This window comes from Patiria miniata, unplaced genomic scaffold (assembly GCF_015706575.1).
Source record: "Patiria miniata isolate m_02_andy unplaced genomic scaffold, ASM1570657v1 HiC_scaffold_1, whole genome shotgun sequence".
In the NCBI taxonomy this organism is placed as follows: Eukaryota; Metazoa; Echinodermata; class Asteroidea; order Valvatida; family Asterinidae; genus Patiria; species Patiria miniata.
The window spans coordinates 23,784,563-23,801,682 of record NW_024037047.1 but is presented as its reverse complement, the minus strand read 5'-3'; the positions used below and the strand labels follow the sequence as shown (position 1 = coordinate 23,801,682).

At 41.6% G+C, this 17,120-nt stretch overlaps 1 protein-coding gene across 1 annotated transcript in view; it reads right to left on the bottom strand.

The window, feature by feature from the left end:
• LOC119726162 (gamma-aminobutyric acid type B receptor subunit 2-like) overlaps nt 1-17,120 on the bottom strand; it is a 46,295-nt gene that overhangs the window by 7,440 nt on the left and 21,735 nt on the right. Inside the window, exons 3-10 of the mRNA XM_038197781.1 lie at nt 14,984-15,154; nt 13,654-13,755; nt 6,217-6,282; nt 4,558-4,749; nt 3,468-3,698; nt 2,849-2,912; nt 2,148-2,237; nt 280-436 (exon numbers count right to left, since the gene is read on the bottom strand). Coding sequence (XP_038053709.1) covers nt 280-436; nt 2,148-2,237; nt 2,849-2,912; nt 3,468-3,698; nt 4,558-4,749; nt 6,217-6,282; nt 13,654-13,755; nt 14,984-15,154 — 1,073 coding nt within the window. The remainder of the gene's footprint in view (nt 1-279; nt 437-2,147; nt 2,238-2,848; nt 2,913-3,467; nt 3,699-4,557; nt 4,750-6,216; nt 6,283-13,653; nt 13,756-14,983; nt 15,155-17,120) is intronic.

The following is a 17,120-nucleotide window of genomic DNA, read 5'->3' as shown; positions in this document are numbered from 1 at the left end:
TGCTGCAAAGTACCACTGTGTAATATGAACAAAATGGAAGTGTATATTTAGTAACTTCGCAGTTTATATACACTCACAAGAGATTCTGTCTTATTACGTCAACAGATATTCATTTAACAGCTGACGAATGACATGTGTACTGAGAAGCGCCATATATGTAACAAAACGTGAATATCAGAGATGGAGCTGTTTGGTTATAATCAATAAAGCATTGAATGAATATACATGCAGCAGGTTATGACAGCCTATTTATAAACGAGGGCTAACTGGAAAACTAACCTGTTGTTGCGCTTCCAGATGTTGAACACTAGAAACATCACCCCCAGAACCATCCCCAGGGCCGCTAACACGCTCACGGTAGCCAGGACGCTAATCGGTATACTCTGTAGAAGCTCAATGGTCTTGGTTATATCGGAATCGAATGGCGGCTTCCCGTCTTTGCAATAAAAAAAAAAGATTCACTTCCATTCAATAATTTAGAAATGTTGTGAAGAAAGTGTATTACAGGATAATCAGTGCTTGGACACAAACTGTTGCTCCTTAAAAAGCAAGAAAGGCTCAAAATTATCATGATACAGAAAATATACGATTCGCATAATGTGAAATCACTCAAACAAAGATTCGAATAGCATTACGCTTCAGAAACAAAGAGTTGTTGAAACAATAGCTCGATCAAATAAGCTTAGAGAAGTGCATACTTATTTTTTTTGTTATTACTTGTTATTTTACCAGGTTAGCCCCATCATTTTTCACTGAATTGTTCCCCCTCGGGGCCCTGTACTTTATAAAACATATTATGGTAACAAATAAAGAGTTGACAAAATTACACTTTGGAAAAAAAATCCCAAAATTATGTTATTTGGGGGGGGGGGAATAGATTCGTAAACAAAGAATAAATGATTTTGTAAAGGAAAGTAAAATATTTCTTTCGAAACAGGACGCGCTCCAGGAAAAGTGGTCACCACCGTGAAGAAATTTTGTCCACACGGAGAAATTCCCGCTGAACTGAAGTCAACTTTAATTTTCGTTCAAAAGAGGGCGTGCTACCTAAATTGTGGTCACAACCGTGAAGGATTTTAGTCAACACGGAGACAAACCTACCAAAGGTTCCGTACTCCACTAGATATGCGCTAATAGAAAAACAAAACACACAATCGGATACAAAAAAACGCGACTTGGTGGCACTCAGGAGGAAGGCGGTGGTTGGTTACTCACTGAAAATGAAAGATTACGACCGCCAGGAGAATTTTAATTTCACTTTTGTCAGAGATAGCCACTTTGAGTTTTTTTATATTCCCCTCCCCTAAACCATTCCTTAAACGTTCGCTTTCTCTAGCGCGGGTCTAGATGTATAACGGCAGCGCCCCGCCTCTATGCTACACATAGTTCCAGACTTATTCTGAACAAACTCCCCCGAGTTCGAAGCCACAAATGCTTCTCTTCTTCATTCATTCATTTTCATAATGACTTGATGAGTTGGGCCCAAATGTCCCTGTCGAGCATAGTGGTGGAAAGAGATGGACCACTCAGACCAGTTTCTAGCTCGATGGATGTTTTCAGGGTCATGTTGGGACGACCTTTTCGTGGAGGGGCTTCAGGATTCCAGAGGAGAACTTGACTAGCTTGCTCATGCTTGATCTCCCTAAACATTTCTACAATCTGTCCCAAGTAGAGGTCGAAAGGACCTCTTCTTCAAAATTGCCTAAGAATTACAGAATACTACTGAGCTCGCGCGTAGGAATGTACACATTTTGGTGGAGTGCACCCCTAAACCAGTTCATTGCTACTGTGACTCTTGGTGGCGCTATATTCACTGACCATGATAATCACAGACATAATAGCTGTGCACTATTTGGTTGAGCTTTCAGTTGGCTTTTTTCATTTAATGTATCTATTTATTTATTTGTTAATTTATTTTGCGGGGGGGGGGTGTTTGCCTTTGCGACTGCTACGCGCAAAAGGTACGTTTGAATTACTGTGTGGCTGCAAATATATCATTTGATTCCATAACTAAACGTGGATTGATTTTTGGTTCGATGTCAAGAGTGGATAACATTTGTAATGCGAACAAATAACAATCTACAACATTTTTTTCCAGGTGAAACTCGAAAATAGCAGGGGAAAGTATTTTTGAAGACTCTTCTTACCACTGTAATACCACAGCTCTTCAGTGGGTCTGTTCCACGTGATCTCGTCTTCGATGTTGTTGTAAATGCCTACGATATTCTCGACCCCATCTGTAAAGTCAATGAAGTATAGAAGATGGTAAGCTCTCTCGTCTTTCTGCAATTGACATTGACACTGTAAAGAAATTTTCGTAAAATTGGGGGGGGGGGGGGGGGGGAGGGGCTGGTACCATCTGTTGATGGGGGCGCTGTTCAAAACCGACGATTAGGCACACAAACGGCCATTATGTGCTTTTCAGGGCGATACATGTGCGAAATTCAGTAAAAAGGCACCCAAAACGGCAGATGACACAAAAAGGGACACCACTTCTTTTTTTTTAAAGGGCACTTGTTCAGAAGAAAAGGGCACTCTTTACAAGTTATGGGGGTAGCCCGTTGAAAAAAGGGATTTGAATGGAAAAAGGCAGTCTTCACGAAATATTGGGAGAGGGGGGAAATAGCCCCCTTAATACCCCCCTTTTTTTTGCTGGCTACGCCTATGCTATAGGTAAACTGTAAACCTCTGGTAATGTTCTGAGGCAACACCCTCGTAACTTCTGGGATTTAATTCCCATAGCTTTTCGAATAACGTCTCGATTGCCTGAATGGGTATTCATTTTGTATTTACTTATTTTTGTTAGTGGGAGTTCCGGACGGGAAGAATTAAAAATGGTTATTCTTACCTATATTTTGTTCTATCAAAAGGTCACCACTTCTGTCGCCTCCTTCAGAAAACTGTACTGGACCCTGTTAACAAAATCAAGGACAAATGTATGGTAGATTAGTTACAACAATGGATAACAGAGGCGTAACCACCGGGGGTTTTCTAAAGACTGCCCTTTCCCATTCAAGCGCCCATTTTTTAACCAGCGTCCACCCCACACAATATTTGCAGAGTGCCCTTTTTTAACAAGCACCTTTTATTACCAGCTGCATGACTTGAAAAGCACTATCTCTTGTCTGATAGTTTGCATGATCGTCCGGTTTGAACAGCGCCCTTTTCACGAACTTGTTAACACCCCCCCCCCCCTACGCCTCTGGATAATCTTTGATGCTAACAAGACAATGCCCCAAAAAAGAAGTGTCATGCGGATCTTAATGCATCAAAAGATGTATACACATTTTGTTGATATGACGGGGGATGTTTTTGTGGTGCGACAAATGTAAAAAAAAAAAATAATAACAAATAAACGACTGCAACTTCTTATTATGATATTAATCCTGGACATTTTCCTTTTTATTTAAACAAAATTTAACCTTCAAATCTCATGTGTTTTCTTTAAGCTTTCACGTAGTTCTCACCGACATGCCAGGGAAGCTCAGATCCTGGAAAGCTCTGCCGACTGTCCGGGCGAACTCATCGTCCCCGTACCGGTACGAATCCAGCCCCCTACCCAGCCTGGCCTCAGCAGACTCAAGGCCCATGGCTAAGGCCCAGATGCAGTCATAGCCCGCCGCCACCGAGCCGCGGTCGGTGATGGTAATCTCGTACCCGACCACGTCCGCCATCTCGTGCCTGAATTCTGCCGGCGTCTGCAGAGATACGGTTAGGACGTTGAATAAGTAATAATGTGATGACAGACCTGACTTTCGCCCGAATTATTGACCACAAAACGCTACGTCCTGCAAGGCGCAAGGCGACAGTCGCACGACGCGCGTTTTTTTTTAAAGATGACAATGAGCGTTTGCGTAACATGGTAGTTATCAGGTTCGTTTAGGTGACTTCGTTAAACACGCGCATACACCACTGATTACAATCGCCCATTGGTTTAACACTCACGTTGCGGTAACTTCCGGTTCCATTGGTGCAATGATACACCGTGTGCACATTAAAGCATGGTTGAGTTGACATATCGTCATACTTGTACCGCATAGGGCGCAACGTTTCGTTGCCAGAAGCACGCAACGTGAACTGATAGACGTAATCGCGGTAGAATCGCGTTCGAATCGCGACAACGCAGCTTGTGAAATATTGTCCAATTACATGATATACAAATGGGCGCGGAACGCGCGAAATCTGAAACAAATAAAACTTTGTGTACAAAAAGTCCATAGGGTTGTCTAAGGGGCTTGGCTAACACGCAAACGGCGATAGGTCAAGAAACGCGCCAACCGTAGCGGCCAGTGTCCGGATATTATGAATACATGCACTGAGAACATACAGTACCAAAAAATGGACCCAAAAATGCGTGCCTAATTCATAAATAAAGTGCATTGTAGCAAGGATTTTGAATGACGCCAACGCCGAATTATGTTTACTGTAGACAAGGAAACAACATCGCAAGGTGAATATGAATATGGATATTGTGTCAACAAAATTGCCAGCTGGAACCTAGGCGCTATAGTTTGAAAAAGTCTTTGAAGGTCTAAATTGCTGGATCCATCTCCTTACCCTTCCACCGACACCTGGTTCCTCGCCCCTTCCATACTTGCTGTAAGCGATAGTCAGGTACCCCTCGCTGGCCTGCTTGAGTTCCTCTACGGTGCAGCTCACCCCTTCCTCCTCCACCATCCACCAGCCGTTGCTATAGTAACCGGGTATCATCCAGACGTAGTTAGGGCCGTACATGTTCAACTTGAATATCTGGACACAGTGACAAGCAAACAAATGTATTGCCGCAGCAGCTTATACATTAATTGTGTGAGCCAAACATTTTAAAGCTCCACGAATTGGCGCTTATTTGCGGACGGTGTAACATATAAATATACCTTATGTGTTAAGGCGGTGTTAGATGGGAATGGTTGTGTATCGCTTGGATAGGCACGAGTAAAAAAAAGTGCATTGTTTTATTGTTAATCATCTGAAACAAGAACAACAACAACATGTTGATGAGCCAAACATTTTATAGCTCCATGAATTGGCGCTTATTTGTGGACGGTGTGACATATAAATATACGTTATGCATTAAGGCGGTGTTAGATGGGAATGGTTTTGATCGCTTGGATAGGCACGAGTCAAACAAAAAGTCCATTGTTTTATTGTTAATCATCTGAAACACCACCAACAACAACAACAAACATCCTGAGATACCTGCAACGCATAATGTCAGAACCATTCACAAGCATTATACATGTACATGTATATGGCGTGACATTTCGTCTGGTATAGCCCTAATTTTGCTAATAAACGTAGTGCTTAGCAAGCATAACGTTCTCCTCAAGCGCTCCATTACTAAGAATAGTCATCCGTTATACAGCCTGAAAGTTTGACCCTGATGACCAGAATTTGTTTTTTAATAAAGTTGAAGGACAAAATTCTCATTTACAAACAAATAAAAAAAGACCGTTGATACGAACTAAGTTCAAGCAAGCCCGACTAAATCTAGAATTCATCAGACGTAGGTAGGTAAATCTTCGCGTCGTTATGCTTTTCGTTTTCATTTTCGTTATCATTCACGCATGTACGCGATGTGAAAACAAACGTGATCAAACAAGGAGACCTAGGTACGAAAACCCGGATGCGAAAGGTCGTAAGTAAAATTCTTTTTTACCCATCTCCAACTGATTTCTCATCACTTTTTTTTGTGGAATGCCAAGATAAAAGTCCAACATGAATGTTTCTTGAGGTGATTACGGTTAGAAACCATTCTATTAACAATTATAGAAAGATAAAGGGCAACTCCGTGTAAAATTCCCATAGAAGGGTCACGGAAGGGTCAGGAACGGAAGCTCACAGATGTAAAATGGCACACTTTCAGTCTCTATTTGATTGGCTGAGAATAAGTCATAACCATAAAAAAGTCACATGGTATTAAGTCTGGATACCTCCCCGCGAATGGGCTAGGACAATTGCAGTGCCTAGCAGAGCGTTATGCTGAAAAGCTCCGTATTTACTTTGACCCCTGAATCAGATACAAAAATATTTTGGCAGCAGCAAAAGTACGCACAGGCGCTTCCCGTGGCTTTTATGCATTGTTTTCTAACAGCAAAACGCTGTGCTTGGCAAGAATCTGTGCATAGCTGTTCTATAAAAGTGGTCTCAGGCAGACATAAACCCGACCCTTTATGCTCAACATTTGTCCATGGTAAGCCTTAATCAGAGGTCACTCACACTGCAGAACACCTTCCGAACCATTCTTTCGTAGAAGCTCGCTACGATGATCCGAACATCTTTACTCTGCAACAAACAACAGAACAAACTAATATGTTGTTATCCTTGCCAAACCCATACATAAAAAGGAATTCAATGCCAATGTGTAACATTATTTCATAATGACATCGCCTTGAAGAGGTTTACCGTCCAACATTGATCTTTGCTGGACACTTTCCTAGGGATTCAGACAATTGGACAGAAGGATTTCGTGTCCCTGCTATTTATACAAATAGACCAGTATTTCTTGAAGACATTATACAGACATTCCAACCTAGACCCAGATCATGGAAAGCACTTTGATTTTTATTTATTGGGTTAATTCCCGCCTTCTGCCTAGCTTTCAACCTTCATTTCATTTCATTGCCGTAGCTTTTTTTTCTTTTCTTTTTTTAAAGGTAGAGTCCATCATTTGTAATTTGTGCAGTTTGTTCGTTTGAAGCAACAAAAGAGTTCAAAATCTAATGAAGGATACTGAGCAACTAACCTGATGAAGTTTCAGCTAAGCTTCAGCTGTACATTCCGAGAAAAATAGCATTCTAAGATCTCAATTTCAAATCAAAAGTTGCTGAATCATGTTTTTGAATTGTTTTGAATTGCAACTATACGCGACGTCGCGCACTGATCCGACGAATTATAACAACCGCGCGCGCGTGTGCGTCGTTCGAATACTTGTGCGCGCTGCGCTGAATAACAAAACGAACTACTAATTTAAATTTTCCTACGGTGCTTCTTAAGAATCACCGTTGGAAATGCCTTCTTTCGTTGATTACTTCAAAATGACAGCTTCCCAGAAAGAATAATTTCACAGGGAGTTTAGTCTCCTTACTATCTTTCAACCAAGTTAGTTTTTCAACAATAATTACGCCAGTTACTTTTCGGATGGCTGCAAATGATGGACTCTACCTTTAACAATGAGGCAGCTGAAATGTGCACGCCACAATCACATCTTACATAAACAGCAGATTATAAGTCTGTAGAGGCGATGGTAACCAAATCACTAATGTGCAATGTTTTATACTGTAAAAAGCAAGGATATTCAAGGTAGCAAATGATATTTGAGCAAATAAGAAATAACAATAACAATTGTAGTACGATTTAGTTCAAAAATTTCACATCTTTTGGATTCCTTCTGAACACAATATTTTCTTAAATTTCGTGCTTGTATATGATGTTTCAAGCATATGGCAATATACCTTATTCGATAAGGTGGAGTTAGAGGACAATGGTTATTTTAATCTGGGATAGGCAGAGTAAGCCCTTTGTGTATTCATTGATATGAAATTATAATAACAAAGAACAGCCACTCTGAGGTACCTACGACCCATGAGATCTGTAAAGTTTGTGTCATGTACATTTTTCTGCATTTTTTACATTTGATGCATGGATTATGACTTATTTCAATGCTTACTTTTGTCATTTGTCGCTTACCCAGTAAGGGGAAATTAGGTTAGGTTTACAAAGAGGTGGCCCAACGCTTGTAATAGGACTCCTATCACGCGGTCCCATGCCAAATGCATGCATCGTAAAATATCTATTGATCTGCAATTCCATCAAAACCATTATTTCATAGTAATAAATACCTTGGATAGTTGATGGTTTCTGATTGGTCGAAACTCTATCACGTGGCCGGGCATTAACGGTGATAATGGACCGGTTTCAAAGAACAAGCGAAAAAATGGCCCCTGAACCAGCATTTATCCAGCCTCATGGAAGGCAATGATTGGCCAAATTTACAACAGTCATACGGCAGCTTGTAACAATACAGCACTGCACATGCGCTCAACCACCTTCACGTGAGACTGACGCGCGCGTACGCAACACAGTTGCTATGGGTGCGGGCGCGTAAGCAAGTTTTGAAACGACATCGTACAGCGGCAGTGCAGTATACTGAGGATGTTTACGACGAAAGCGTAGATCTGTGTTTAATAAGAAGGGGCGTAATCATACATGTCGCCACTACATTTTAAGTTAAATTGAATGGAGTTTGGCCGCCACCATGCATCTAAGTTTTTATCAGACTTGTGTTTTCTTAAAAAGAAGTGGTTTTCTGGCTAGTAAAAAAGCAAGGAAGAGCCGGTTTTGTGCAAGCAAAATTCAGGGAATAATCTGTTGATATTAATAACTTGTTGGAAAGTTCCAAGGTCATTCCAAGAAAGTTGCCGCCGTGAATTGGGGTTTAAAACATGGGAGGGGGATGGGATTTGCTATCAGCATCAGCAGGGCCGTTCCTCATTCTTTTCTTTTTATGGGATGTATGATAACATTGGAGTATGAGGGGCTCTGCGAGCTGATGAATCTTTTTTTGAAAACATTGTGTTTGCAACCAGCTAGGGAAGATTTTCGTTTATTTAAGACTTACAAGCACTGGTATGGATACCTGTGTAGTTATATGACTAAACTGCCTAGAGCGTATTTGTTAAGTTTTTTTTTTCCTTTTTTGGAAATTCAATACACATATAGGGAGTAAAATCAGTTCCACTGCTGGGTTGCGGTGATGGGTGGGTTATAACTTGTCAACACATACCTCGCCAGCGGGTCCATTAGATTGGTGATAACCGGAGAGCGGGAGTTTCAAAAAAACTCATCCGGTGTTTAGGCGACGCAGGGACTGGTTTGTGTACATGTGGTTTTAAGCAAGTTTTGAAACGACATCGTACAGCGGCAGTGCAGTATACTGAGGATGTTTACGACGAAAGCGTAGATCTACGATTTATTTTCTGTAAATACTTCGCCCATCGACATATTTACCTTTCCTAAACCAAGCATTTTTGTAATTCTGGACACAAGGAATGTGTAAAAGAAATTTCAGCTTCCTCCATAAGGTAAAAATATGAAAACATTGTTGTAATTTGTTTGGCTACGGCAGCAGAAGTCGTACGCGTACGCAATGAGGACGTTGCAATTGTCCTGCGCAGCCTGGGCCCGGCTGTGGTGTATATAACAACGCTTATTGAAGAGACAGGGTACCACGCATAAGCTAACATATGGCCCATGAACATGAACACAGAAAAAGTCTCGAAATATCGCTGGGAAAAAGTCACAAAATTGGAGCATTTTAACTGTTATTTCGTTAAAAAGGTATTTATTATTGGGAATAACAGTGCGAGGATCCGGTCTTCACTGCGTGATAATAACCGGGTGTGGGGGTGACCGCTGTTAATGGACCTCGGTCCATTTACAGCGGTCACCCCCAAACCCGGTCATTACCACGAAGTGAAGACCGGATCCTCTCACTGTTATTCCCTTAGTAATTGCCTCCGTCTTCCTGTATACTTCTTCGCACCTGTGTCCTGGCTTGTACCCAGTATATACCGCAGTTTCGTAGCAAAAGAAAATAATAATAAATACATAGCTAGACGTATGTTTGTGGACAAACACAAGGCTGTTTCGGTTAACTTTTTGTGACATGTGACCATGCAAAATGCATGCATCGTAAATATCTATTAATCTGCAATTTTATTAAAACCATTATTTCATAGTAATTGCCTTCGTCTTCCTGTATACTTCTACGCACCTGTGTCCTGGCTTGTACCCACTATGTACCGCAGTTTCGTAGCAAAAGAAAATAATAACAAATACATAACTAGACGTATGTTTGTGGACAAACACAGGGCTGTTTCGGTTAACTTTTTGTGACATGTGACCATGTAAAATGCATGCATCGTAAAATATGTATTGATCTGCAATTCCATAAAAACCATTATTACATAGTAATTGCCTCCGTCTTCCTGTATACTTCTACGCACCTGTGTCCTGGCTTGTACCCACTATATACCGCAGTTTCGTAGCAAAAGAAAATAATAACAAATACATAACTAGACTTATGTTTGTGGACAAACACAGGGCTGTTTCGGTTAACTTTTTATGACATGTGACCATGTAAAATGCATGCATCGTGAAATATGTATTGATCTGCAATTCCATAAAAACCATTATTTCATAGTAATTGCCTCCGTCTTCCTGTATACTTCTACGCACCTGTGTCCTGGCTTGTACCCAGTATATACCGCAGTTTCGTAGCAAAAGAAAATAATAACAAATACATAACTAGACGTATGTTTGTGGACAAACACATGGCTGTTTCGGTTAACTTTTGTGTGACATGTGACCAGTACAGTTTCAAGTATGAGTTCTATCCAGGAAGGATAGTTATGTTTATAATAAATGGTAGCATATAATATGTGATAACATTCGTATAGGGCTTTGATTTATGACGTCCCGTGTCACGTGATGACGTCATAACGACGTCAATATCAATGTTCATCTATAATTATATTTTTTGGGTAAATAACAACTTAGTCAGAGCATATATCGTTGAAAGCAAGTTCACATCTTTCACCGATTTTTAATTATAAGGCACTTCCGGTTTCAACCTGAAGGAAGGGTCACATGATTTTGCACATAATATCAAAAATGAAGACCCTGGATTATTCTATCAATTCTTGCAAAACTCATGTTCAGGTCTCTCACGGTTGATTTTATATTGATTTTTAAAGATTAAATTTATTAATCATTAACGTGACGTCACGTAACCCATGATGACGTCATCATGACATCACTTCTATTTTCATCTATAACACATCCCAGTCTAGGTACATACCAACTTCCAAACCAACCAGACCTGTAGTTCATTAGATATTGACCTTTAAAATATGCACATTTAATATGACGTCACTTGTCACGTGATGACGTAATCGTGAAGTCACGTATGTTTTCATCTGAAGCACATCCTGGTTTAGGTACATACCAGGTTTCAACCCAATCTGACCTGTAGTTATGAAAATATAGGCCTTCAAAATATGCACCTATATTGTGACGTCACGGGTCACGTAATGACGTCATGATGACGCCAGTGTTCGACACACATCTTCGGATGCTGGTCTAAGTGTGTGCCGAGTATAAGGTCAATCGGATTGATTTTAGTGCCCAAAGTGCCTTCTACTGAGAAAACGTGTACAAATGCTAAGGGGAAAGGCTGAAAAAGAAGAAAAAAGAAAAACAAATTTAACGAAAACAAAGGCTGTCTCGGCTGGTTGCCGAAACAGCCCAACAAAATAAAATAAAATAAACGAGTATGGCTGGAATCTAATTCAAGATAAGGCGCGAGGCGTAAGAATGTTCTTACTTAATCAAGAAAGCGGAGGTGTCTCTTCTTCAGACGTAATTGGGCTGGTTGGTATGCACAAGTATTAGTTTGGTCATCATTTTCTTAATCAGGAAATGGGAAACAAACCTCATGGGAATCAATGTAGGAAATGATGGCTTCTCAAGGTTTTTATCTTCATTATTTCATTTTCTTTTATCATTGTTTCCGGATAATTCGTAGTGCCAGACGTCGCTAATTGGATTTCGAGTGCATGACGCACGAACATACACGAGTCGGCCTTACGTTTCCGCGATGCGGGATTGGTATCGACTGTCATTCTCACATGAGTGTGACTGGTTTTTCTTAGCATGACCAAATTTTTCCCCCCTTTTTTTTACAAACAGTTTTATATCAGTTTGGCAGTATGCATGGTAGTGGGCGATGCTGTTATTTGTGACGCTGTATTTTTAGTAGGAATTGTCTTGTTTATTTGTTGGAGTATTTATTTTGGTTTATGTTTTTTCCTTCTAAATGTTGTTTTGGATTGAGTTCTTGTTAATTACAACAGATGTAATGTTTCGTTTTTCACGGATTTGTACGGGAGATGAAATCAACCATTCACTACTTTGAACAAAAAAGAAATCACAAGATACTGATTGCGGTACCCGCTGCTATGGGCTTTGTGCGCCATCAAAAGAGGGTGCGTTTTACCACCTTTGAAAGCCCCGTAGACGGGACACACAGCGTATGTGTACTGTACTCTACTGGTTTGGGCGTGAAGTATGCAAGATTTCCTGAATAGCCAACACTAACTTGCGATAGTCTCCCAGACTAATCCCCGCCCCCATAACTTTAAATCAATCGAAATACGCAGTGGATGTACCGGGATCCAATCGATGTCTCCCCCAACTCTCCTTTCCTAGTCGCTGAAGGAACACTTATGAAGGGCATTGGCGGATCCATGGGGGGTGCTACGGGGGCGTGCGCCCCCCGGCAGTGACCATATTTTTTTAAAATAAGGCAATTTTTCACTCGAATGAGCCTTTGCGCCCCCCCCCCCCCCCGGCACGAACCTCTCTGGATCCGCCACTGAAGGGAGCTTAAAGATCGTATTAGAACCCTTTAGCCAACTCTTAGCAGGCTCGGCTATTCGTGCGTCTGATGGTGCATTTGATGCGAGAAAAAATTGCAAATCATTGCAAACAGGGAGGTCGTTGGTTCGAGTCCGACCCGAACAACCTTGTTTCTTAACAAATGTTTTTGTTCATAAGCTTTTAAAAGTACTGAACATACAGTGATTATAACATTAAAGCTACAGTCCATCATTTGCAGCTATCCAAAAAGTAACTGACGTAATTATTGTGGAAAAACATACTTGGTTGAAAGAAAGTAAGGGAACTAAACTCGATGTGAAGTTATTCTTTCTGGCAAGCTGTCATTTTGAAGAAATCAACGATCAATCAATCAATTTCCGTTAGTAATTCGTTTTTTTTTTATTCGACGAAGCGCGCAAGCGTTGACATGACGCACACACGCGCGCGATTAATATAATTCGTCGGAACAGTGCGCGACATCGCGTAGCTGCAATCGGCTCAGTGAGAACGTGTCTCGGACGCTGAATTTAGGCTCAATTTAAAACATGATTCAGCAACTTTTGATTTGAAAACCGAGATCCAATAATGTTGTTGTTTTTTTCGAAAAAAAATACAGCTGAAGCTGAGCTGAAACTTCAACAGGTTAGTTATCCAGCACCCTTTTTTAGATATTGAGAACTTCTGTTACTCCAAATGAACAAAATGCACAATTACAAACGATGGATTGTAAATTTAAGACATTGAAGTGCAAAACCAATGAGAAAAACTGACAATTATAGTTACGCATGTTTCTGTGTTAATACACTGTAGAAAAAGTGGGGCGAATGGGTTTGATTTTCTGCCCAATGTTGGTCAACGTACCCCATTGCCGACATTTTGGGCAAATCTGAAATTGTAGGTCAATGTTTAACCGAATGAACAAACAAAGAGGTAACGTCATACCAATGTTGGGAAAATAACGTTGCCCAACAATTATGGTTTACACATATTTGTCGCATGTGTATTTCCTTGTCTCATCGTCGGTTTAACTGCGTAACAATGAATTATAATTGCTCAATTGTCCACTGTATCGGCTTTTGTTCCAGACACGTGGTTAAATAAATGACTGGTGCTCCTAAAGAAAACGTCACAGCGGTCCATGACCTAAAGGCTTTCGACACTTGCTGGCCGAAAATAATTGCCTTTCGATGTTTGGCTACGGCAAATTAATTTTACCTTGAGGCGCTCCATAGCTTCATATGGGTCCTTGTAGAAGCTCTCCGCGGCGATAATGGACACATTGCTGGTCGATACCAGGCGCTGGAGCTCGTTTATAACCTGCAATGCAGAATGGGGGTATTGTTTGTTTCAGGAAGATATATTCGTGAAAAAAATTGTAACTATCATGGAAGTTTCACAGTATACTGAAGAGGAAGATATTCCTGGTATATTTTGTGTACATTTTGAAAAAGCCTTCGACAAGCTTGAACGGCATTATTTAAATAAGGCTCTTATTTATTAGGGTTTTGGTGAAGATTTAAGAAACTGGATCAAGGCTTTTTATAACAATATTGAAAGCACGATTATGAACAACGGTAATTCTTCGGGTTTTTTTTTTCCATTCACTAGACGAGTAAGGCAAGGTTGCCCGATATCACCCTTTCTCTATATTTTAACAGTTGAACCGTTGGCAGAAGCTATTAAGAGGAACAATGATATTAATGGTATTCATGTTGATGGTGACCATCTAAACATTTCTCAATTTGGGATGGGTCTGAAAACACTTAACGTAAAACATTGGACACTCTCGAAGATAAAGAAAAAGGCTTACGATAAGACGATAATGTTCTGCTTTAAGTGTTAACTACCATAAGTCAGAGGTTGTTCACATTGGCTGTTACAGAAACAGTACTGCCAAATTCAAGTCTGATTTTCCCTTCAAATTGGGTAAAGATTCCTTTAAATCATTGGGCATCTGTTTTTCATTAAATAAAGACCACATCTTTATATAAATTGTGATCTTATATTGTATTCTCAATTGAAAATTCTCTCAAACTTTGGAGTATGATAAATTTGACTCTACAGGGTAAAATTACTATCCCCAAATCATTAGTTATGCCTAAGCTAAGTTTTGTTTTTCTGTGTTGCCAATTCCTAACAAGATCTTTTTAAAGAAAATTAATGCTATGCTCTTTGCTTTTTTGTGGAACAACGAACCGGACAAAATTACACGCACTGTTTTATTTAATAATTTTGATCAAGGAGGTTGGAATATAATCAATTTTGAGCAGAACATTTTTGCTTTAAAAGCTGCTTGGGTAAAGAGACTCCTAGATCAGGTAAATACAGGTAGTTGGAAAGGGTTTTTTCGTGCACCTTCGTCAATTCGGAGGCCTTAGTTTATTTGAAGGTAATTGTTCATCTAAATTTGTTAAAGCATGGGTTGTGTAGGGTTGGCTTGATTTCGGTTAGGTTGGGTTTGGTAGTGATCTGGGCTGGGCTGAATTGGGATGGGGTGGGATGGGCTAGGTGGGATTCAAGTTTGGCTTGGTTTGGTTCCACTCACTCCAACATGCGGCTCTGTAGTCTCGTGCAGGGTCGCAATCTTGTTCCATCCGAACATACCGCACATGCGAAACTCTGCTCCGGAGAAGCCAGCCGCTGACGTCAGCATTCGGTAGATGTGTGGGTACTTGTCCCGATTACTTAAGACTGGAGTGGTCGCACCTGGGGACATCTGGAAGGAACAGAAACAGTGTACCGGGTTAGAATCCCACTCAATTAATTGAGTTCGTCAGAATTTTTAAACGGGATTTTGTTTTGTTCCAGACGGCTGTAGTCAAGGCCGTTACAAATCGTGTACTGGTCAATCACAAGAAAAACACAAGTATAGTCACAAGTAGATGTTGATGAGAGCAGCACGCTACCTGTATTAGGACTGGATTGCTTCTGTTTCTGGGATCGACTTGTTTTGGGCTTGTGTTTGGCATGTGATCGACTTGTGATGGACTTGTGATGAGCTTGTGACGAGTCTCTGACTTCAAGTACCTCGGGTCATTCATGGCGAGCTCGGATAACGATATCAAAGGTGCGTAGAGGTCTTGCCTGGAAAGCACTCAGTGATATGAGGACTATCTGGACCTCCAACCTCTCCAGAGCACTCAATATATCCGAAGCCTTAATCGGGACAATCCTCCTTTACGGATGTCAAGCTTGGACCCTCACTCATGCACTAAGTTCATGGCCAAGTAAGTCCCTTGATGGCTGCTACACTCAGATGTTCCGGATGCTCTTCAACGTCAGGTGGATGCAGCAAGTGACCAATTGAGCAACTCTATGGCGATCTTCCCATGTCAACAAACAAGATAGCAGGGAGGCGGATGCAACTCGCCGGGCACTGTCTGCCACACCAAAAGTCGCCTGCCAGCAAGAGTCATCATCTGGGAACCGACCCATGGGAGGATCAACTGTGGGCGCCTTCCAAAATCATGGTGAAGACCTCAATGGAGGACAGTGGTGCCGTGACTACTGATGAACTCAGGACGCTGATGATGGAACGGGACATGTGGCGTGTCCGTCATCGTGCTTGACGCAAATGCATATTGTAATCGATTGTAGATGATAATGTGATGATGTGAAGGACTTGTGTTTGGCTTGTGATTGGCTTGTGATTGACTTGTGATCGACTCGTGATGGGCTTGTGATGGACTTATGAGACATTTTGACGACGTGGATTCTCTGTATCAGCATCGTCCTTTCTTAGTCCTAATGTTTCCTACTGGCTTCCAAACTACCATGCCTTGTTTTCTTCCCAGGAAAGAATTGAACCAACACCAAAGAAGGTACTCAATGCGAGCCTTCATTGGTCATCTTTTTGAATTTTTGAGGTGTTTTGAGGATTGGACAAGAACGCGCGCAATATATACGCGCGAGAATGGGTGCTATCAATCGTGACAAGGCTACACCCTGGCAGACTGGCACACGGATTTCACGTGTGCGATAACCAAATTGATTATTTTTTAGCGTTGCATTGCCCTGTCAAAACTAAGACTGGTTCTCGGTCCCTCCATTGTCCTTTGAATGTCTACTGTAGGGACCGGTAGTGGGCAACAGTGGCATAGCCTAAGAGGGAGTGTAGGGGCTTGCGGAACGTGCCCCCCCCCCCGTCCCCATTCCAAGAAGCCCCAGGTGCCCCCCCCCCCCCCCCCCACCCTCCAAAAAACAACAATTACAGAACTGTTTGAGTTATTAAAACGAAGAGGAATCAAGATGACTATTGTTCTCTTCTCTTAACCATACGTCTTTATGAAATGTGCATAAATTTGATAGAAAAAAAGAGGTTCAGCCCCATGGTGCCCCTCATAACATGCTGGTACGGTGCCCCCCCCCCCCCCCCCCCCCCTGTAAGAAGGGGTCGAAGGAGCCCGGAGTGCGTGCGTACTACCTGAGTGCGACTCGCGGGAGCCTGGCGCCACCGCAGAAAATGGCTGCTGCCGGATAAGTCTATGGGCTCCGTGCGCCAACTAAAGAGGGCGCCCTTGTACCCAGCAACGACGTCTCATTAGGCGGGACACATACATTTCGCTGGTTAACGCGCGTGCATCGTTCCCTGTGTGACGCACGTACACCAGGGGATTTGTACTATGTACACGCAGTGGCCGCGCTCCGCGGAAAAAAAATATTGCAGTCAGGCAAGATGGCGT